Consider the following 23,890-nt stretch of genomic DNA (forward strand, 5'->3'; position numbering starts at 1 on the left):
AAAATGACACAGCAGAATCAAGTTTCATTTTCTTGACAAATGAAGTAGGCACTGAGGAGAGATGTTTTTGCAGAAGCCCAGTTGAGATGTTGATGTACTAGACTGCAAATGGCATACTACATGGCAAATATTTTGTCAATAAAATAATATAATCTTGAAATTAAATCAGAGCTTCATAATAAATGTCACAGGGTTTTCTAAATTATCCACGGATGAATGTTGTTCTGTTGGTCACATTATTTCTGTCTTTGAAAAAGTACTCAATTCCTTCAGACTAGGAAGCCTCATCTGTGCAAGTTTGTCTTCATGAAGAGAAGCAAGAAATGTTTGGAATACAAGGTTTAAATTTACATGATCAGTACTTACATAATCATTAAGTTGGAAGAGTTCACCATACCATTGTAGTTTTCTGGTGCTGCTGTTGCTATCTTTATGCATCTTTTATCTCTCATGTAAACAAGGCATTGTTGCATTTATAGAGTCATTTATATTACATTGATTAAACGGTTCATAACACGGCTACAGAAGAGATGAAGATTCTGGTTTTATTCAGTTAGAATGACATTTGCAAGTCATGGTCACAACCTGCAATTCAATAATTTACTTCATAAACATATTAACAAGCTTTTTAAATTTTTGGCTAAAAACCATTTAGGTCACAGTCTAGTTCCATGTTGTGTTTTGTGAATCAGTGCTTTTTAAAAAGACTAAACATGCTGTGTGTATCTTTTCAGATGTAAAATATAAGTATGTTTCAATATGGGTGGAATGAAGATTTATGTTTTTATTATGTATAACATCAGGGAAATATTTTGTGACAAAATAGAAAACATCTTCAAAATTATTACAATTGTTATTCCATGAATATAAAATGTGCAGAATGTGACAAAACCCAGGAACTTCTAGCTGAAATTCAATGGATGGCTGTGTAAGTAAAGGGAAATAAATCTAGGGAAAATCACCAGTGATTAGGAGTGAGTGAGTTGTTGACAGAGAGTGAGAGCAAGTTGTATTTGACAAACTGTACATATGAATGAAAGGTCATAATTTCATGGAATCATTAAGGTTGGAAAAGACCACGAAGATCATCAGTCCAACCCCAGCCTGCCCCCACCATGCCTACTAAACCACGTCCCTCAGTGCCACGTCTCCACATTTCTTAAACACCTCCAGGGATGGTGATTGCACCACTTCCCTGGGCAGCCTGTTTCAACACCTCACCACTCTTTCTTAGAAGGAATTTTTCCTAATATCCGACCTGAACCTCCCTCGATGCAACTTAGAACATTGTCTTATCCTATCAATGACTTCTTCTGTTCAGGTTAGAATAAATGGAATCTTTCCTTGGCTTCAGACTGTGCTACAATGAAATACCATGCTAGTTCCTCTGGGTCAACTGTAACTCTGTTCCTACTCTAGAATTGTCTACTAGTCAATTAATTTAGATACATTTCTTAGATGTAACAGTTATTATAAGGAACTATTTATGCACCTCTTAAATTGGCAGGTGTTTTTATATTCCTGCATTGTTTCTGGGGAGTTTTGTCTGGACAATTGCTGTTAGATCATCATTTCAACAATTTGTTTGTAAATAATAATGTATTACTTGTACAGTTGAACAAACTGGTTGATTGTATACTAAGATTGTTTTTTGCTGTAGCACAGTCATGAATAGATTTGTGATGGCATCTCACATCAGAAAAATTACATAACGATTTATCTAAAACTCAATGTTAATGGTCAGAAATGACAGGAATGTAAATTAAGTTAGTTTATAGAGCTGTTTAAATCATGGATAGTATGTTAGCTGTGGTTTTGTTGTTGTTTTTTTTTGGTTTTAATTTATGTAACATCTGAAGTTCAGCTGTATATCAGGAGGTCACTTAACTGAATTTATGAGCATCTCTAAGCTCCTGTTTCCCGTTAGGACCACAAATAGTACAGTTAGCCTGATGTGTAGCGAGACATCTCAGCTCTGTGATATACTCATCTGATGTTTTATATAGTGCTGTCATTAGGGTAACACAAAATTTGTGTCAGATGCTGTCATTCTTAAAGAAGTTGTCTCAAGCACAGATTTATAGATACGTGTTAAAATAGCCACCATAAAGCACCTTCGCTGCCGCCAAAGTTTCTTCCTGCAAACTTGCAGTACTAGCAGCACTGAAACACGTTAACTTTTTTTTTTTCTTTTCAGTTTTGTTTCTTTAGTTTTCTTTTGTTGGGAAATAACTGTAAGCATTGTCACATATGGGCGTGATTCTGAACTTTAAAGTGAGATCTCTGCTGCTGATTTATCCCATCAATATGCTTTTGTTCTTAGTATAGCACACATTCTGTACTGCAAAACATGGTATTTAATTCACTTCTGCGACTAAATGAAAACAAAATAACCCATTAGTAAACCAGTGTGGCATGGGCAAGAAGGAGGAAATGGGGCTGTGGCTCCCCAGAGCACTTGTCAGACTTTGGGCATCCCTTCATGCCTGGGTGAGGTTTTAACAAATAAAGTTAAATGTCTGTGGGACAGAATAGTGGTGTTCCTGGCCCAGCATCATCTCCGAGGCACTGGAGAAGAGGCATTGTGAAGAAGACAGGAGAAGAGATGCCATGGAGGAAGGTAGGAAACAGCGTGCTGGGAAAAGGGATTCAGTACCGTTTGCAACAAGAAGGATGGAAAAAGGAATTGATATCTAACTGGTCAAACATACTAACATGGTTCAGCAGTACTTATCACCAACAAAAACATTATCCTTCTTTCTCCCATCTTGTTTTCTGGAGTTGAAATTGTGCTGTTAAGTTGTGAAGTGGTGACTCTGCAGTTTGAAATTTAATCTGGGAATGTTCAGTACACATTGCTGGAAATGTGCAAATAAGTGCAGCCTTAGAACATGGAATAACAATTAGTCCACTGGAGTTTAAACCATTCCCAGCAGAAAGTTTTTTTTAATCTTTTCATTCACTTTCTCAGTATGTTTTACATTTCATTTTGTCTGTGCACTTCATCTAAAGAAAGAAAATGCACAGGAGTCCTGATCAGGGCAGAAATTGAGGAAGCCTCGGGCTCTTTGCAGCCACAAGAGGCCCCACGGAGCTGCCTGCAGCACAGAGGAGACCAAACGTTGTGTGCCTGCATACCTTGGCATCTATTGCTTTAGCCCCATGGAGCAAGTCCGTAGTTTCCATATCTCTGTTCTTGGGGTGTTTTCCAGGAAAAGGAGCATATATAGGAACAGCTGTGCAAGTTCTGAATTTGAATGTTCTGCTGAATTTGTACTAACTGAAAACAGGCCAAGGAAAAAGAATCTGGGAAAATGAAATGATTTGTTTTTATTAGGAATTACGTTTCATTTTGAATTATTAGTAACAAAATACTAAGCTAATGGAATTCTTTGCATCCTCATTCTAGATTCTATTTTGTTGCTCTTTTATTTAAAATGAAGCTGGAATTTATACGGGGAAAATTAATCCTTTAAACGTTTTCTAAGTACACATAGACATACAACAAAAATTTTGTGCCAGAAGCTTATCCTTCTTTACCATGTCATGTTGTATGGGAACTGCTGAGTCATGGCCTGAACCATTGATTGAGCACCTGGAGGAAAGACCCTGGGAGCACAGGTGAAGGCAATTCACCTGTGTGACCAGAAGAGTGGAGCCAGGTTCCACCCCTCTTAGGCCTCACTGAAGGGCTGACTGCCCCTGAGGAAGGATCTCTTTCTGGAGATCCCTCCTTGGTGGGAGCCTTTCCCTGTGAACTCAAAATCTTCTGATCCATGTGAGCGATCTATTTCCCTTCCCTTGTAGCACCTTGCTATCGTGCCAGTCCTTCCACCTCTTCGTAACACCTTTTCCATTGCGTTGCTCCTTCTGGTTGCTACACACGTTCTTACATTTTCTTTGTCATGCTGGCCCTTCAGTTACAGTACTCTGAGCTGTACAGTCTTGCTCTATGGTTATTGCCATTAAAATGAAATACGTAATATCGTTCTGTGGGATACTTTGAGAGAGCAAACTGCTGTAAAGCCTGTCTGTACCTCTGCTCTGTTTCAGCTGCCGTTATTGACGTTGTTTAGCATTTTTAGGCTTGTTCCTAAATAATGAGTAATTGCTGCATTACCACAATACATTTGATGTGAATGAGTCATCTTCCTTACATTTAAGAAAAAAAAAAGGGACAATGGCTTTTCTGTTGCTGTATAGGCCAATATTGTCATCATGATGACTGGTTTGGAACTTCCAGTCATTCCTTAATACCTTGAATGGCCAGCAGTTGTACCTTTGTCCAGTCCTTAGGGTGTTCTGTTTTAGGCAATCCAAACAGTAATGGCTTGGATTAAAAAAAAAGAAAAAGGAAAATGCATAATAAGGGGGGAGTATTACCACACTAAACAAACAGACAAAAGACCTGTCGTCAGCGTCTGAAAAGGCATAATTATTGTCCATGTTTCTGTGCATGTTTGCATTTATTGTCCTTGAAACTTAACTGCAACCTGACCATATTTTTTTCTGGTTCTGGAAAATAGATTAAATGTCCACTATCTTTATTTTAAAAAAAAAAAAAAAAAGCTAACAGAACTAGAGCTCTAGAGTTTCATATGAGCACTGTGTGCTTCAGATGTTGACAGTGATACCTGCCTGTTTCTGCTATGTATGGCCAGTAATGCAATCACCAACAGTGGAAATGAAAATAAGTTTTCATAAGATCAAGGCCATCAAAGCATCACTGTTTTGACTGCAGAATATATGCTAAATGTGATCTTTCATCACTGGCTATGCCTCTTTCCCACCACTGTGATCACAATGATGTGTTATAAAGTGAATCACTTAAATTATGTGATTCTGAGTCTGTATTCATTTCTTGGACAAAAGTGCAGTTTCATTTAGTTTGAGAATTTAACATGAGAAAGAAGTGGAAGATGTGAGCTTATATTTTTTTCTGTTGTTGTTGTTTCATAGTAATATGCAAAATATGGAAAGTCAGTCGTATTTCATTGGTATTTGGCATCTGCTCAACAACTGATTGCTCTTCTCAGAGCTCTTTTGGAATGTTTGCAGCACCATAATGACAGCTTTCTAAACACAGATGTCCTCTTGGTACAACCTATAATTTTTTATGAAAGATGTATCAATGTTAGAAATTTGAACGAAGTACTGGAATTAGTGGAATATTCTTGTTACGAATAAGTATTGAAAATATCTGCAGTCTATCTATTGGAAGTTGGGGGAAGATCCTGTAGAGTCTGGAGGCATGGACTTGGATGCAAAATGGCCAAGCTGTCAGGATGCAGTTTAAGATGAATTGAATCTTTTGTTAATCGACTGTGTATGCTTCAGCAATTTTCCCACTATGTTTTATACTGTATAAGTGCATACAGTGAACCTGAGGCATCAAGAATCTCAAGGACACATTTAGATAATTAGGGGCTTGGCTGTGGAAGATATCTAATAGCTGAGAAGGCTGGGAGTAGCTTTTAAATGTTCCCGTAAAGACCCATTAGTAGCCTCTTCCTCTTGTTTCATCTACATCTCAGCAAAGCCATCAGGAATTGAATATTTCAAACATAGACTTCCCCTCCTTAATTCAGCTGCTTTTGTTTAGGTAACTCCTCTTAGATGTCATAAGTCAGTAAAAATCAGTCCAAAGATTAATGAGTAAGATGATAAAATCCCAATGGCTTGTGATAGCAGTAGTAAAAGACTTGTGTTAATTTTAGTATAAGAATTCTCCCTGTTTTTTCCATTATTTGCATACAGATACAAGTTATCTATGTGCAAGTAAGAAGGCAGTGCCCAACTGTTATTACAATTTTGTGAGTTTAGACTCGTAAGGGAAAAGGAAACTCTCCTCTGTTGACTTACCACAATCATTTGAGATTTGTTTCTAATAACACAGTCCATTCTATGTTCTTTTTCTGTTCATGTTTAGGTAAGATCAGAGTACCATGCAGTGAGTAGCTCTAGCATTTCTAATAAAATTAGGGGGAACATACTTCAATAAGTACTGTAGTATTTTATTTCTTCCGCAGTTGTACAGCCAAGCTATAAGTGCCGCAGTTATGACTACAACCAACTTCACGGATCCTCCAGCTATCTGTAATTGTAAAAGGCACTTTGGTTTTGATTTATTTTCAGGCCATGCCACTGGATATATAGACCCACACCACTAATGACACATCATTCAGATTCTGAATAGATACATTTAAAATCAGAATGCTCCATCAGAAATGATGCAAAACCATAAATGTTAGTTATAAAATTCTTTTTTTTTTTAAGCCGTAACTGGGTCACGCTGTGATGATTTAATATTATGATACTGAGGTTACATCCCTTTTCTTTTAATTGATGATAAAATCACTTGCATTGAATACACATGCATGCATGCCTGTGTGTGGCCCAGGCTGGGCTGTGCTTGGCGTACCTCGGATCGTGACCTTTTGCCAAACCTCAGCAGTGGCTCTCGGGGAAAAAATGTAAACATACAACCAAATTTACCCTAGTTTCCTTATTTAGCTTAGTGAAAGTTGATACTCATTGCTGTAAGACTTCAATATAAAAAACTCTGCTAAATTAGAAAATGAAAGGCACTAATTTAATATTTTAATAATATTAATTTTGTAAAAAATACAAATGGAAAGAAAGAAAATTCTCCAAATGTAGAATTTATATAGTAAGCAATCATTTTATTTACGTACATTATTCACATTTTAGGCTTAAATAATGCCGAGAAAGAAAACACCTATTTTGTTAGGCCAGAAGTATATGGAAACATTATGGAATAATACTAAGAAAGTACCAGGATTGTGGCTTGTATAATCATCTACAATTTTCTGAGAATATCCTTACTAAAATGACCTAGGTAATTTAAGTGCAATTTCCAAAATAAGGAGAGCAGATGTCTTTGTTTGGGACAGTGCAACTGATGGACACTTTTCCTTGAAATAGTCTGGCTCTATGAACACAAAACTGGACATTTTTATTCCTGTAGATGATAGTTTAGGATTAGGCTGTTTTTCCCTATGTGGTTACAAGTTATTGAGAAACAGGAGAGTTTCCATAAAATGGAGCAGAAAGGATTTCAGTAAGTGGGAGACCTTTTGTCTACATGGTTGTTTTGACTGGCATTAAAGCTCACCTGGAAATAGTTTGCCACTCCTCCTGATTCCTTTGTTTGTTGTGAGCTGCTGATCATCTCCTACAGCCAACATCTAGTTACAACTTGCAGAGCAGTTAGATTAACTAGCAGTTAACAGAAAATGTGTATAATTGCTGTAAAGCTTAAAATTGTCAGTTACCGCTGCTTAAAATGTGGATGTTTGCTCTGAACTATGTATCTAAGTTGTTTTTAGATGGATTCTAGTGTGAAGCATGAGCTGCAAGGCAGTGTAGATCCAAAAAATATATCGTATCAAACTGTTTTTGTTTTATTTTGATTTGCTTGTTTGTCTTTTAAATTCTAAGAATACAGAAATTCAGATAATGAAGACAGTGTCCTTTCTTTCTTTTCCATGTGGGCTCATTTCTGCAAACTAAAGAACTCCCTTTGACCTGAGCAGTTACATATTTAACGCAGTAAAAAGCAAAAGGGTCTGCATTTCATTCATGGGGATATTGTCAGTAGTGCTGCGTGGAGGAAGCTAAGCTCTGGTGTTTGGTGTGAACAGAATGAGAGTAGACCAGATGTTTTGGTATGAATATCAGAAGGTTCTGAAAAAATGAGGCTTTGGCTCACACACACAACGAGTAATGCTAAGCCATCAAAGGAAAATACACTCAGTTAACTTTTTTACCAAAGATATTGAACTGTCTTTGCAATTTGATGGGACTCTGGAGAAGAGACTGCAGTAGTTTTGTGTGAAGCTTTTTGTTTATGAGCGGGTGCGGAGAAAAAGCTTTTTCTATTTCTTACAGTGTGTTTTTTATAATAAAAAAATGTCATCGGCTGTATTTCATTTGCAATAAAATCTGCAGCTGCCACTTTCATCCAAATCCTGCAGAAGAAGACACTATAAGAGAAAAAACTGCTTTGCCTGGTTTAGGGAATTGAGCAGAGTACCTGCAGGAGGATGGCTGTCATCCTTATTTCTCTCTGTTGTCTGTGGGGTTGTTGTGTGCTCTGCTGGCATGTTCTTAAGAAGCAGCGCAAGCAACAGCATTGAGATCTGTGTTTCTGACTTTGCTGTACTTGGTGATTTCCTGGAGGCAGAAAAGAGCTTTTACCTAAGCCTAAAGCTGTTGTAGCCCTTCATACCTAAAGTCATCATAGAGTGTGCAGCCTTCCTATGAATGCTCAAACCGTCATCAAGGTCCTTGCCCAAGCATCGCCCCTTTATGGCACCTTACCTTACCTGTCTCCTGGGCTGACGCTTTCCCATTCCCCTTCTCTCCCTGCCTCTGGCTCATCCTGTTGTTTCCTTAAGACTCTGGGGAATTTTATGGGCTCTGACTCAGTCCCTTTCTCAGGCAGGGCAGCTATGGTTGTGTCTCCATATAGTACTCTTAACAGGGAAAAGGTAACACTTCTTGGTTTTATGCTTTCTACTGGCTTAGCGCCCAGTGAGGGTCCGTTGTTGTGGTTCAGGCAACTAGGACTGATCTGTGCTATGTAATGCACATGCTTAAAGTACGTATATGTATAGTTATGTACATATATGCACAAGTTCTTGCATCACTGTTTAGAAGTTACATCAGTACTTGAAAAGCATAATAGTGTGCTTTTAATATTTCCTTATAATATCCATTGTATTCATGTTGGACTCAGATTAACCTATTTTATTGACTTTGATTTATTTGCATAATGAATTAATTATGGTTTATTAGTAAATACTGCAACTGAAACAAAGGAAATTTGAAATATCTCAAAGAAGCTAAGATAAAAACAGTATGAAACGAAACCACTGTTTTTTGGAGAGACGTGGCTAAACTGTTTTCTAAATTGTTTCATGGCTTTATGAATCTTTTTTACCTCCGTTTAAGTATTTAATCACACTGTTAATAAGTAGATATAATACTATCTTCAGCACTTGCATTTTAGAAAGACTCAAAGCACAGCTTATTGTTTCCTCTCAGTTTTAAATCTGTAGCTTCCTTCCTACCTTTTTCCTGTTTATTTTGTTCAATGATGTCACAAGATGAGGTGCAGGACATAGTTTGTCTGCTGTGCTTCTATAGCTCTGCATTTCTAATATGCACGATGAGACTTCTTGTACATAAGTAATCATGATGCAGGCTGAAAGCTGAACTTGACCTTTATGAGTCAGAGACCTTGACTGGGGACATACCACTCATCAGCATCACTACTAAAACAAAAAGGGTGTGAGGCACAAGTTTTTGGAACTGCATTCAAAAGACCTTAAAAAATTACTGGTAAAATACAAAAATTGAGAAGTAACTTGACTTTCAAATTAAAATATGTCTTAGTGTGAGTTGAACATTTTGGATAAAATCTCACCCTATTGAGAGGGCAATCCCACTCTGTGGAACCATGATTTCACTCAGTGTGCATTTTATTTGCAATAAAATAAAGAGTCATAAATAAGGTGACTCCTACTGCTATCATTTGGCAGAGGTCAAGCGGCGGCTGGTATGTGCTGGAAGTGGCCAATCTGAGAAACAGCACTGATATTATCACACACCAGTCATTCCCTATGATTTGTAAATTGTCAGAAGATGAACAGTGACTGTGCATGAATTTGCAGTGTTCATCTCCTTGGCCTGCTTATCTAATTGCGCTGAAGGCATTTCCTCAGTGTTCACATCCTGAGGAGACCTGAGACAACTCCATAGTAAATCTCTGTGGAGACTGAATTGAGAACAGTGTCGTGGCCCTGAGCACAGTGCCAAGAGCAGATGAGATTACTAATGCCAGTAAGATCTTCTTTATCTGCACAACAATTGGTCCTCTGGATGTCCCCAACTACAAAACGAAGCACCTATCTGCCAAAGATGAGAAATTACTTGTATTTCAGGACAGAAAGCTGACCTGCTTATGTACTGCATGACAGCTGCTTTGCCTGCATTATGTGGAAATGAGAAATGCATTAAATGTAAAGTGCACAGCATAAAGAATAAGAAAGCTAAAAGGTTCTTGTTTTGCTGATTATTTTATTCACTCATTGATTATAACATTTTTCCTGGGGCAAGAATGGCTGGTAAACTTGTTTTGAAAATTACAAATAAGAGAATCATTAAAGCAGGTATTTTTGTTTTGTTTCTTAAATCTAATCTTAACTTTATTATTTAGAAAAATACAGTTTTATAAACTGCAAAAGATGTAATGGATTTGGTGTTGCAATTTAAAAGAAATTATATTTTTTAGGGAAGACAAATAAAGGTTAGAATTGCATTACATTCATCATTCCTCTTGTATAGTGCTTGTACAATAGGGAAAGTGGTAATTAATTGCTGCTTCTCTTATGTCTTTCTAGAGATCTGAAGAATAATTTGATTAGCACAATTGAGCCAGGGGCCTTCCATGGACTTTCAGAGCTGAAGCGCCTGTAAGTATTAATTCCATTTGAATTATTCTGAAAATTGAGTTTGTATCAACATTTCTATCCTTGGGCAACTCACATATGCCACCAAGCAATAGTAGCATTGAGGACACTGGCTGGAGAATAAAAAATTACACAGTGTACTTTTTACATTTACCATCCTTTTATTTTCTTTCCCTTTTTCTTTTTTCTTCCCCCCCCCCCCTTTTTTTTTTCCCATTTAAGTATATGTTTTCTTTCCAATAAATGTCTCTAAAAGTACATCTACAAAGTTCAAAAACACACCTAATTATTGACTTAGCAGACAGTACATCGCTTTAAACATTCATCAGAAACAAAAACCAAGGGGTTTAAATAAGTGTAAACATTGCTTTGTGCTATGCTAAGTTTTTTTTCATTATGTACAGTTTACTTACTTTTAACACAGATCAGGTCTGTTCTTAGGAGGGACAGTTTCATCTTTCAGAACTAGTCTACAATTTTCTTAGCTCTCGTTAACTCTGCTGGATATTTTTTATTTTTAGCCTTTTTTTTTTTTTTAAGGAAAGGAAAGAATACTTCTGCAGTTTATCCCCTGTCTATCATTCTTGTATTCATCTCTCTGCAAGTCTTCTCAAAGTGCTTTCATAAGTACTGACTGGTTTCTAAACTACATTTGTAAAAAGGTAAAAGTATCAAAGTCACTACAATTCCACAAGAGGGGCTTTTTACTTTTAGTTAACAAGGGCTTCAGACCTTCCTTCATTCTCCACAACCTGAAGCCTCTCTTTTAGGTGTTCCAAGTGACAGCATCCAAATGGTCACATACAGCAAAGCAGCCCTCGGCACTTGCCTGAGGTCTGTCTGGCATTGTGCACACTCTTTCGTGTGAAGAGACCTGTGAGAAAACAAGAATTATTTTAGGAGAATGGTAAGATGTAGATGAGGAGGAATGTAAAGCCAGAAAAAAAATTATTAGTCATTCTGCTTTTTTGCTCTGAGGTTAAATCTCTAATGGAACCATGTAAGTAAAAGTTTCCATCTCTGATCACACAGCTAGAAATGTTTTCTAACACCAACCAGTAACTTTTAGTATGTTTGGTTACAAAGCCAATGACACAGTACTTATGAAGTCAGAGCAGCATATGCATTTTTAATACAAACAAAAACATAAGGTTGAAACTTTTATGCTCACTCTGCATTTAGGGATAAAACAATGAAATGATCAAAACGAGCGCTAATTATTGCTTTGGCCACGTACTCTAATAACACAACCCTGACCTCTTGTGGGAAAAATGGGAAGCCTGTTCACGTCCAGGGCTGCACAATGGAAAACTTACACGGGTGAAACTTAGATCAGCTGCCAGAGAAAAGTCCAAGAAGATCAAATAATTTGGTGTTAAGAAAAATGAGAAGAAATGACTCTTCAGAAAATAAGGAATGGCAATGTTAGGATTTCTCAGGCTAGAGCTCAAAAAGACCCCTTGTTTCTGGCATGAACACGTTAACACTGGGAGTAATCAAGAGACAGTGAGTTGATTAATTACCAGCTTGTCATGTTTGATACAAATAGCTATAATTTGTGGTAAGAAAATCTCTGCAGTCTTCAGCTCTTCAACTATTGGGTAGCAGACAGCTGAGCAAAAGCAATAAATAGTATAAACTCCTGTTGAATGCTGAATACAGTCTTTACTTTAAGGCTGTACTTTTTATTCATATCTCCTTATTTCACATGTTGAAGTTGGTGTAAAATGGGCAATTGCAGGATACAACTATGTCAAGTCAGGCAGATAAATGGCAGGCTGTCAACATCAAAATGGTTTGCAGAAATCTTCTAATTTGTATTCAAATGAAAAATTGAATTATTTCAAGGGTTTACTTAAAAAGGGACACAGAAAATTGATGAAAATTGATAATTTATGAAGCATTAAAATTATGACACTTGGTTATTCAACAGGGGAGAGTTTTGCTTTCTCTAACATCAATTTCACAAGTCAACATTATTAAGCTAAATGTCTTACTCCTGAAAAGGAACACCAGCTTTGTATGTTATGAATTGAATAACACCTAATATAATATGTATTAGTCTGGAGGAATGTGCAGAAAGCTATCTTTTCTTTTTGCCGTAAAAAATAGGTTTTATAATACAGAGCCACATACATCTTACCGTGAATATAACACTGATAAAAGCCTTCAGAAGAGGATAGGTAGCCTTTTGCTTTGTTAAAAATGCCATTTTACTGTGTCACATTTTGAGACATATTAACTTGTTTTGATAAGGTTAGGGGAAGTTTAGTTGTGTCGCTCAAATTATGCTCCACGTTGCGATGCCATTTCTTCTGTATGTGTTCAGACTTTTCTTAGGCTGAAATAAAGCATTACCCAACTAAGAATTCTGAGTGGGTTCTTGTTTACTAATTACTTCTTTAAGAGAAAGATACATAAGAATAGATGTGCAGTTGTTTTGCATTTTAAGATTTTGTATGTAGCTTTCATTAGGAAAATTTAGAAAATAACAGCTAATTTGCAATTATTGCACTATATTGTTCTGCAGAATATTTTCTACAGCTGTTGCCTACTTCATATCCCTGATTAACATTTAAGAAATATTTCCATTCTAATTCAATATTTCATCATTTCATTACACAGCAATATATTCTTTGTCTGATGGGAGAAGACTTTGTAATAAATTCTAAATACATTGCCTTCACATTCTAGCAGATTGGGTATGTCTCCATGAAAACAACAACTGGATTTATCAAACTCATTCATCTTTATTCTCCTGTTTTGATTATTTTTGTGTTCTCTTGTAACAAGGGAAAAATATTGTTGTACAATGCAACAAAGAACTTTGAAAGCGACCAACAATTCTTTAACAAAATATATTCAGATACATTTTTATGTCTTTATGGACATTTAATCACTTAAAATACACTACTACAGTTATATATTTAAAAAAAAGTTGATAAGGAGGAAAACTGTAGTCAAGGTTGAAAATCAAATATTTGAAAATTAAGCATTATTTCATAACACTGTCAAGAGCAGAATTCCTGTTGTTATCACAACATGATTGTTAATACATACTTTTGTCTCCTTCTTAAAAGGATTCTATACGTTTTGTTGTACATATGAATTGTAGAGAAAGCACCCATTCATCTTTCTGCAGACAGCAGTTACAGAACATAATGCCTTGTAGTATTTGTAGTCTGAGGCAGCCACAGTACTGCTCCTGGAAGAGCTTTTCTAGTACTTTTCAGCCAGTAAGAAGTTCAGTCTTGATAAATTAATTGCTCCTTGGTTTCTGTGAGTTCTTCAACAAGAGAGAATGCTACCTATGAGATGATGCAGTAGTAAACACTAAGAATGTGTTAATCTTGGCTGACTATTGCACACAACAAAGTAAAAGATACATAATGTTTTTCAAAAGTAAACAAACAGGTGCTAGTAAATATGATGAAGAAAAATCTGTTATTCTGAAGATAAATTTTGATTTTTTATTTGCTACATATAACCACATTTTAATGCAATTACTATAGATTGCAGTGTGGTATGTTTAAGTGTGGCCTTTAAAATAGCCTTTATATAAAGTTGTGAAAGCTGTTTAATTCAGCCATGTTACTGAAGAAAGCTTTATTTCTCACTTGTATCTGTCTCCTTGAGCATTAAAATTAAAGAGGCTGTATGTGATTATCTGGGTGTGTATATGAATCATCGAATCATAGAATTAGCTAGGTTGGAAAAGACCTACAAGATCATCCAGTCCAACCATCCACCTACCACCAATAACCCCACTAAACCATGTCTCTCAACGCTATATCTAAATGTTTCGTGAACACCTCCAGGGACAGTGACTCAACCACCTCCCTGGGCAGCCCGTGGAATAGCACAGAACTAATGTTTCACTGTTGTGTTTTGTTGTTGTTTCAGGGATCTTTCAAATAATAGAATTGGTTGCTTAACACCAGAAATGTTTGTTGGACTTAACAGCCTTCACAAATTGTGAGTATAATACTCTTGTTTTAAATAGGAGAAATTTGAACTATTACATGTCTTACTTGAGTACAGTTGGCAGTAAACTTTCATTATATCAAAATTAATTTCATATAGTCTTCCCATAAAAGCAAAAAAATCTCTCCTGAGCCCTTGATTGTGATGACTTGATGTTTTAAAGATGATGGTTCTATTTTCAAATGTGGTATCTATCAAAACTCCAAATAATTAAGTTGAACATACAACATTTTTGCATTGTAAAGATGCTGAATGTGACATTTCTGTTTGCATGTCTTGCAAACAAATAAAGATCAAACACCCAAATTATGATTCATAAAGTCGGTTTCTAACGCTGGTTAGAAAATGGATACATTGCTCTTTTGATCCACTGGAGATAAACTAGAATTTTATAGCTTTTTTTGTTCATAAAGTGTATTACAGAAAAATGTAAAGACAGAAAAAATGTGTAAAGTATCATTTAAATTTGGAACATCAAGGTTGTCCCAGTTGCTTAAGAAATGTGAAATTTAGACTGTCCACTGAAGGTGTTGTGCTGTACACATCATTTGTTATCGTACTTTCTGAGTCATTAATCTATTGCATACAATTGCACTGGAACATGCTCTAGGGAGTAAAGCAATCAACTTCCATATCCTTATGTCTTACAGTTTGTTGGATCCTTACATTTTCATGCAGTTAGAGAAGAAGCACTCAGAAAACAAAAGATTATGACAGTACACCTGGGATGTTCAATTTCAGAGAGAATCAGAGGAATCTGGAAGGGATAAAATCTGTGATGGCCAAATTTACTAGAGGTACTAAGTTTATCATGGCCTAAGAGACAAAGGTTGATATTGAGGAACAACAGAAGCAATGGAGAGGATTCCCTGACAGCACAGTAAAATGGCAAATGAAATTTAATGGAGATATATATTAAGTGATGTAAGGAAGAAAAGAACAGTCTGTTCTGGGCTAACCATTAAAACTTAGGAAAGATGTTTTGAGATGATAGTGGATAATGTCATGAAAACAACTGCTCATCACTCAGTATCAGTCAAAAAATAGAAGTATTATTAAAGGAAGAGAGAACAAATCGGAGAACATATATAGTACTACAGAAAGAAAGCTAAGCAGTTGCATTTTGAATAATGTGGGCGGTCTGCTCAGTCCACTCAGCTAAGGAAGATGACCACATCTCTGAAAGGTTCAAGGCAAGATAGAATGGAGTGGTGAGAGGTGCAGCACTAGGAATGAGTAAGTTGCCTGCAACTTTCCTGGCTGGGAAAGGGACAGCTGAGAGGAAGGGAAGTATGATACAAGACTCTAAAATTCTGAATAACATAATAGAGACGAACAACAACCTATTTTTCATCATCTCTGACGGTACAGAAACTAGAGGATACTGAGAGAAAATACTGTGAGGCAAATTGGAAAAAAAGCAAACCAAAAGGAAGGTTTGTTGTCATTATTTTTTTAACAAAAGACAAAGGTGTGGAATGCTTTGCTGCAGGATGCTGTTAAAATTTTACATGAATTCAAGGGGCTATGGACAATATTATAAAAGAGAAATCCCTGCAGGATTACTGAATTCATAGAAGCCTGGTATTGTTCAGGAAATTCTTGAGCTTCAAATATTTGGAAGCTGAGAGAATAAATGGAGGAAACAATATTTTGTTATACACTTTTCAGTGTATCCTGTTGAGAAAGACCACGGAGGGCTCTGCATTTTTATCCACATTTGCCTTCATTCCTGAATGGGGAAACAGTCCCATGTCATAGTATGTCACAAATCTCAAGCTTTATTTTCTTTCTCTCCAAGTCAGTTTTGGCATAACCTTGGAACAACAGGGAAATCTTTCTAGAAAGATCTGCCAGGAGATCAAAATGATGCTGGGTAAAAGGCCCAAATCTGGCACGCTTACTCATCACATTATTGAGAGTAACTGTGCCAGATCTCCTCTGATGTATACAAATGAGAAAAGACAATGGAAGGAGCCTTGATAGCAAGTTGCCCACTTCTCTTTTCACCCATCTTGGGCATGTGGTCAGATTGGGCAAGCCCAACCCACCTTTGGGGGCTGCTGGGTTTCCTTTTGTTGTGTTCAGTGAATGTGACTATGACTATAAAGTCAGATTACCATAGAAGGTATGTTTAATTCAAAGTGGTGAAGCCACCTTCTAATCAACATGAGCAACTTCAACTGAAACTGTTCAAATCCCTGCTGTCTTGGGAAAACTTCTAAAAATTTTATTCATAAATGTTCCAAACCATCTTAACTGCTAAATTTCAGTCTTGTGAATATAAGGAACAAAAATTAATACACAGTGAGTTTTCAGCATTTGTTTTGTGGCAGTGTTTGGCTGTACTTGCCCTTTCCTCTGAAGACCAGGAAAGAGTGGCAGACTATCTCTGTGCTCTTGGCTCGTGCTGGAGATGTCAGAAAGCAGTGTATATGGATGGTAACAGCTCAGTCAGTAGCTACCAAGCTGAACCAACCAAAGCACTGAAGGTTCCTATGGAAAAAGAGGTTCCCATGTCCCTGCTCCCTCTAGTAATCTAACTCTGAGCCTTCCACAGATCTTGCAGACTTTTTCTGAGTATGCAGATCCAGAGAAAGTTTCGCCATTTCCTGTACATTATGACTATGAATGTGTTTTCTTGCCTCTCGTCTTTTTATGCATCCTAGGTAAATATTTATCTTCTCCTCAATATGAGGCTAAATTTCATTTCCAAGTGAGTGTAGACTCAGCACTTTCTGCATTGTTTTACTCTGTGGCTCCAGTTTATGGCTGAAATTTGAATGACGCCTTTCTTAATTAAAATTATCAAGTGAAATTCTTGTTGCACTCTTTACTTGGAATAATATTATTTAGTGAAATTACTTGACGTACTGTCTTCAAGTACACTCACCTCTTCTTGGAAAATGGTTCTCTTAATGTTGACTAGACTTTGGTTTTGTGATTACCAGATTTTAGTTTCATGTGCTCACATTTCTGAGCCAAAATCGTTAGAGAAAGCACTATAGTGAGTCAGTCACAAGACTATTTCTGCACAACACCAGCAACATCTCGCTCCCTTCCCTTCTGTCCTGCCCATTAGCTTATAATGTTGCACAATAAATGTATTTATCACAATAAATGTACTTAGCCTCAGGTTCATTTCTATATGGATTCTTTGTTATGGATGTTATGTCCATGTGTGAGGGCAAAAAAGGATGATCCTGGTAGACCTGTTACTTTGACCTCACTAGTATTTGAAGCAGTTACTGACTGAATTCTGAAAGAAAGAAAAATAGAAAAAATGTTGGCAAATTGTAAAAGATGAAAGAAAAACCCAATATGCTTTTACTGAAGATGTATCATGTAAGATATAAAGAAAAGCAGTGATTTTCTAGAAAATTATTGATTGATATTAATGTATATCTAATGTTATATCAGAAGGAAAAAATGTAAAATTGATACTAGATTTTTTTTATGTGTAGGGCTAGTATTGAAGGCTCTATCTGCCCAGGTATTTTTGCATTGTAACTAGTTCTGCAGCTTACTAGTCATTCTGTAGGTGATCTTAGGAAAGATCATTCCTAGTATCTAGTGATGCATTTCCCACAAAATACATGTAAACCAGATGACCAACATCACTGAAAAGAAAGAAATAGTAGCAATTGGATATATTTAGGCTATGTGTAATGTCTGCTTTCTTCACTTCTTATTTGCACGAAGAATTTTTTAGTATAGTAAACAACCTTGTTTTAGTAGATTTTCCAGAGTAACTTCATTTTTTAGTAATTCTCATCATTCCTTTATGCTTTTTGGCTTTTTACTAGCATTTTCTGTTTATTATTGGCTCTCTACATCTTTAATCTTTAAAAATTATTTCTCAAGATTTAGTTATTGGTTCACTTTTTTGTCCTCCATTTTTCTTATTTGGGTTTTAAATCGCCTTTTTACGGTTAATTATATTATTGAGGTCATCCTGCATGCCAGTTCATGTACTTCAATAATTCCTCTCCAGTTACTTTATTATTTTTCTATTATTATTACTTCAGAAGTCTGTCCTCTGGAAGTCAGAGGCCCGATCATAGATAAGACAAAATTTCTCTTTCATCTTGAGTAAATCAGTTCATGATTGCTGTACCAAAATTTATGACTTTATCTTTTATACAAATTGTCATCTTTAACAAACCAGAGTCAAAAGCAGCATTACTCTTGTTGAGTTGGTGGTTATGCTGTGCTACTACCATTGCAGTCAAGAGGAATGAGTCCCCACCATTCATCATATTGCTTGCTCCTCTATCTCAGAAATCTGATTAATGATGTAATTATTAATAATTATTTGAGTTGGTAATCTCAGTTTGTCTTGGATGTAAGAACTGGTGTTTGTTTGCTGACTATGGGCTAATCCAGCCTGCTGCCTTAGGCCTAACACTTTGTAGCTTTTTTTTCCCTTGGACTTTGGTACACAGATTCTTCCAGAATCAAACTATTTCAATGTATAAATTACAGTAAGTCTCCTTTGTGTTGCTAGGAATACCTCTGAATCATGTTTGCTTGTCATTTCAAGAGTATATTCTCTGAAAACAGTGTGGAGTGATATTTACTTGATATAACATAAATGTATAGAATTGTACTAAAGAAGAGTTGACAAATTCTTAAACAATAAACTGGTTTAATAACCACTAATTGTGGATGAGATTATCAAAGGAGCAATATAAAGATATATATATAGACACTGATTTATGCAGTTGTTGATTGCAGTAATTAGAGCTCTCCTGTGTTACTTCAGCAGAGATGAAGTACAGAGGGATCTTTGCATGCTGTTATCAAAACCAGTAGGGAGAGCCATGAGTCCACTGGAAAGAGCAAAGGACATAAATCTTTATGCATCTTCTGTGAATTACAGAGACGAGCTTTTCTGGTCCTGTTTATGAGCACAAATACCAGGTGAAACAAAACAATGTAGTGTTTCATTTGCTGTTGGCTCTGTAAAATAAAAATCTGGAACAAAAAAAAAACGTAAAAAAAATCAATTCTAGGACTGAACTGACATAGAACTTTTCATCCAGTGATGTGATGAATATATCTAAACTCAGTAGGGTAAATGTATGTAAACATACTTCTCTAAAATGAAGGATGAAACTTGTCTAGCTTTCAGGGATAATGCAAGGAATCTTCAAAGGGTTTGATTTCATGCAGACTCTTCTGAACAGGACAACCTAAAGGCTTCTTGAATTTATATTTAAAAAATAATTAGTAGTATTATCTAATATTGTTTTGAAAACGTACACGCATACAGAATCCAAATTAAAGTTCTAAGCCTCTTGATTATGCATGCAGGAAAGAAGTCTCTTACTGAGACTGTGGTCAGGATGCATATTTTAGTGAATTGGAATTGAATTTCAGATTTCTAATGAAATCTAAAATTTCACGCAGCTCCCAAAATCACTGCAGCCAGTGAATTGTGATTATGTTCCTTGAGACTGATCTAATTTTTACACCTTCTTGGATTTGATGATTTGTACTTGAAAAATGGTTTCAAAATGCTTTCACATCATATGACAGATATATCTGACAGTGCCTCAGACAGTGTAAGAGAAGATTTATTATGTCTTCTAAGATTTAGCTTAACTTTTTCAACTTAATATATTACCCTTCAGCTGTGTTTATGCTGTGCTGAGGTGCACATATTCTAAATCGGAGTGACATGATTGAATGCAACGAATCTTCCAGATCACCTTCGGCCCCTCAGTGGCCATGTTTCAATGCTTTGTTCCAGAATGATGTATGCAAACATACTTTTGGTAGGTAATAGAGTGGCCATCCATATTAATTCTGTTTATACTTAATTTAAATATCAAGAGCTGTGGAATACTGGGGTGGTGCCACTGTACTGATAGACCGGGTTTCATCTTAATAGTCCTCCATAAGTTAGTCCTTCAGGTTTGGCAATTTTGCAGCATTAAAACCTATTTCAGCAAGCAGGTACTGCTGTATCTTCCTTTAGGAAGTTCCAGACAGACTTTCCTCTCTACTTCCAACTGTTTGATTAAAGTACACCTGATTTATTTGTCATCTTGCCTCTGAATCATTATCACCAACGAGCTTTATGGTAATATTATGCCATAAATTCTTGTGTGACTTTGTTGCTGTCATTGAAGAAACTGCTCCCTTTGTATGGAGCCAGAGATAAAATACAAAACCAGTATAACTACATGAATCATGTAGGCCCTATACTGAGAAAGTATGCACCAGAGCCTGCCCTCTCTCTATTTGTGCTGTAGGTTTTTTTACCTTTTCTATCAAGTCTTTTTGCACAGAAGAATCTGTTGCCCTTTCGTTCGCCTCTGCTTTCTAATACTACTCATAAGAGTGAAACGTACTTCATGTTCATATACTTTGCTTCCACCTGTACTTTGCCTCAAATCCATCCTTTGAGATGCATTTGGTTGTTTTATGTTATTTGTTATTTATATTAAAGCTTCTGGCAAAAGTGTTTTATTAATTTCTGTAAAAGCATAGAGTATTTGGTATATAAATAAGTGCAAGACCCTGTACATAAAACTGAAGTGGTTTACCTCCGATATAACAGAGAGTACACGTTTCTGTTAATGGAATAAGTTAATGGCATAGTAAGTGCTATCAGCTTTGGAGTGCATTAATTTGTTATGTTTGAAATGTTTGGAAACTAGGTGATGGAGATGTTTTTAGAACAAATTTCCTTTTAAGTCAGGCTAGAGTGGGTTTTTAGGATATCTGAAATGGTGGAATTTCACACCACTGTGGATATAGAGATATTTTAATATAGAACATAAGCATCATGTGATCCAACAGAACCAGGCATCTGCAGCATGCAGACATCAAGCTCAGAAGTGCTCCATTATTGGGGTGATTTAATAATGCTTCAGAGTGCTTTATTAGCAAAGAGGCTCTTTCCAGTGTTGGAGATCCAGTCTTCTTGGATATTGTGCTTCTTGGATGTAGAAATTTATTTATTTGTGATTTATGCAGCATTATAAACATGATACTGGTTTGCTAATTAGCAGTAGTGATGTGGAAATTTTGAGCGAGGTCATTGGCTGAATATGAAAGAATATGAAAACTGACTTGCTGGCTCTGTGCCGACTGGTGAACTGTCAGGAGCTCGATTATTCCACCAGTTGCCAAAAACGCTGAAGAAAACGATTATGTATTTCTCACAATAAAAAGTTACAAAAAATCTGTGAAAAGAACACTAGGAATTTTTAGGTTAATGAAAGACAATTCTGGCTAGATATCTCAGTGAGCTTGGTAGGACCTATGGAAAGTGCATAGATTAATCAGACATAGGGTGGGCATCTTCGGCAGGTGCGTAGCAACTATTGATCTGCCAAATGCTGCTACATCAACCATGGAAATGATTTTAGTTTTCCCTTGTTTTCTAAAATACTGACCAGGAATAAAGACTTCCTTTGGTCCAAACAGAATTATCAACCTTCAGTGTTGATGTTCTGTTTATTTTACTGCATGAAGTTTGGCCAGCTATTTAAGAGAAAAATGGCATTTACATCAGATTGGAAATGTTGCCATACTGCAGCAGGGTAAGGAAGAGAAAGGAGGCCTCTGTGTTTCTGCTGCCATCCATACGTGGCTAGGCAGATTACTTTTGCTGTCTTTCAGTTCCACCTGATTGTCCTGTCAGTAATGGGGTACTACTGTATCTGCTTTCCTACTGGTGGGACTACTTCTGGTCTACTTCCGTGTAAATGTCAGGGTTATCGCTTTCTCATTCTGTCCTTTTAAGGTGCTGGTTCATTGATCTGCTTCAGCATATGCTTAGCCAGGGCTTATGTCCAATAAGCATGAGTAGGTCCATTTAATTTTAAGTAAAGAGGCTACCTTATATATACGCGCACTTCGAGGCAAATTTGAAAGCCCTTCCATTTCCAAGAGCTTAGCGCTTTGACTGTATTAAAGGTGCACTGTTAAACAAAATGCTTGCAATGACCTCAATTATATCAACATATCTTACTGTCACTCAGTATAATGAGAAATAATTTCACTTAACTTTGATGAGCTGTTTATTTTTCTCCATTAGTAGAGTTTTGCTTTAAGCTACCATGAAATTTTGAATTGTTCAAAGCTTTTTTTTTGATTGCTGAAAAATTACTTTTGTTCCAAGAATTGCCGAGAATACAAAAAAAACCCCATTAATTGTTTCAAGAAGGCTCTACAACTTTTCATTTTATTTTATTTTACCAGGACTTTAAAAAGACAGCATTATTTAATATTAATCATTTACCTTTCATACTCCTAAGATGCTGATACAACAGTAATATTGAATGAGGAAATATTAAATTGCATCTGTATGCAAGTATTCAGCTTAACCCATTCAGACATCAAGACCTAAAATATAGTTAAAACTGTAGTTAAAATGGAAACGGCCTTAAGAATGTAAGGATAGGGAAGATCTATTTATTTAAAGTCTTTTGTAATAAAAATGTTTACTTTGAGAATTCACTACTATTTAAATAAAATGCTTAAATTAATCTGTGCATTATTAAATTGATGCTTTTATTTGTTTACCTTGAGGTAGCATTCTGCATACACAGTAAAATTAAAACATAGGTCTTGGTGACAAATGACTGTATAAATATTTACATTAAAATTCTAGAATATATTACTTCTATTAAATAGGTATAGATCCTCCTGTTTCTTAGGTGGAATGAATTGTATGTGTACCTGCTGTGAAAATAAAATAAGCAAAAGTGCATGATTTGATTTGAATATTGTCATTTACAAAAAAGCAATATAGAAATTTAAATGTGTCTTTGTTGTGGTCAGGAAATGACAATTTTTTAATTAGTGCATGGAAAAAAATTATACTCTGTAACAATTTTGTTTTCACGTATTTGCTATATCAGTAATTTGCTTCTTATTCTAGGAATTTGTCAGGGAATATTTTTTCAAGTCTCATGAATGGACTCTTTTCTGAGCTGCTAGCTCTGAAAGCACTGTAAGTATGATTTCTTCCCTTCTGAAAGAGTTGAGAAACACCTTGCAATGAACAGAGCTTAGTTGAATTCAAACTGAATTATTTCTTTTATTGCATTAGAAATATAAAATATGCCATATTTTGTTACTAATGTCTGTGCCTGTGTTGAGAACTTGACACAGTTCTTGGCAAGCCCACATTGGCAATCCCAAATGGCATCCCTATTTATTCTTTTCTCCTATATGATTTTACACCTTTCCATGTTTGCATATATTACATCATGTGATAACTGTGAATACACAAAAGCACTCATGTTAAAACCTTTTCAGGAATTATAATAACAGTTCCTGGCTATTTATATTAAATGCACGTCTCTGAGATTTAGAAGTGTATATTGGATATTTCCATAATTTTCTACTTAAAGGAGTTTTAATAAGTAAATGTATGTTGCAGTGTGGCT

The 23,890-nt window shown here is 36.0% G+C and overlaps 1 protein-coding gene across 1 annotated transcript in view; it reads left to right on the top strand.

Annotated features, from left to right (window-relative positions):
* The window catches only part of LOC110399996 (adhesion G protein-coupled receptor A3-like), a 261,744-nt gene that overhangs the window by 82,477 nt on the left and 155,377 nt on the right, over nt 1-23,890 (top strand). The window contains exons 3-5 of the mRNA XM_021399543.1: nt 10,428-10,499; nt 14,400-14,471; nt 23,380-23,451. Of these exons, the coding sequence (XP_021255218.1) occupies nt 10,428-10,499; nt 14,400-14,471; nt 23,380-23,451 (216 nt within the window). The remainder of the gene's footprint in view (nt 1-10,427; nt 10,500-14,399; nt 14,472-23,379; nt 23,452-23,890) is intronic.

Source organism: Numida meleagris, chromosome 5 (assembly GCF_002078875.1).
Source record: "Numida meleagris isolate 19003 breed g44 Domestic line chromosome 5, NumMel1.0, whole genome shotgun sequence".
Classification (NCBI taxonomy): Eukaryota; Metazoa; Chordata; class Aves; order Galliformes; family Numididae; genus Numida; species Numida meleagris.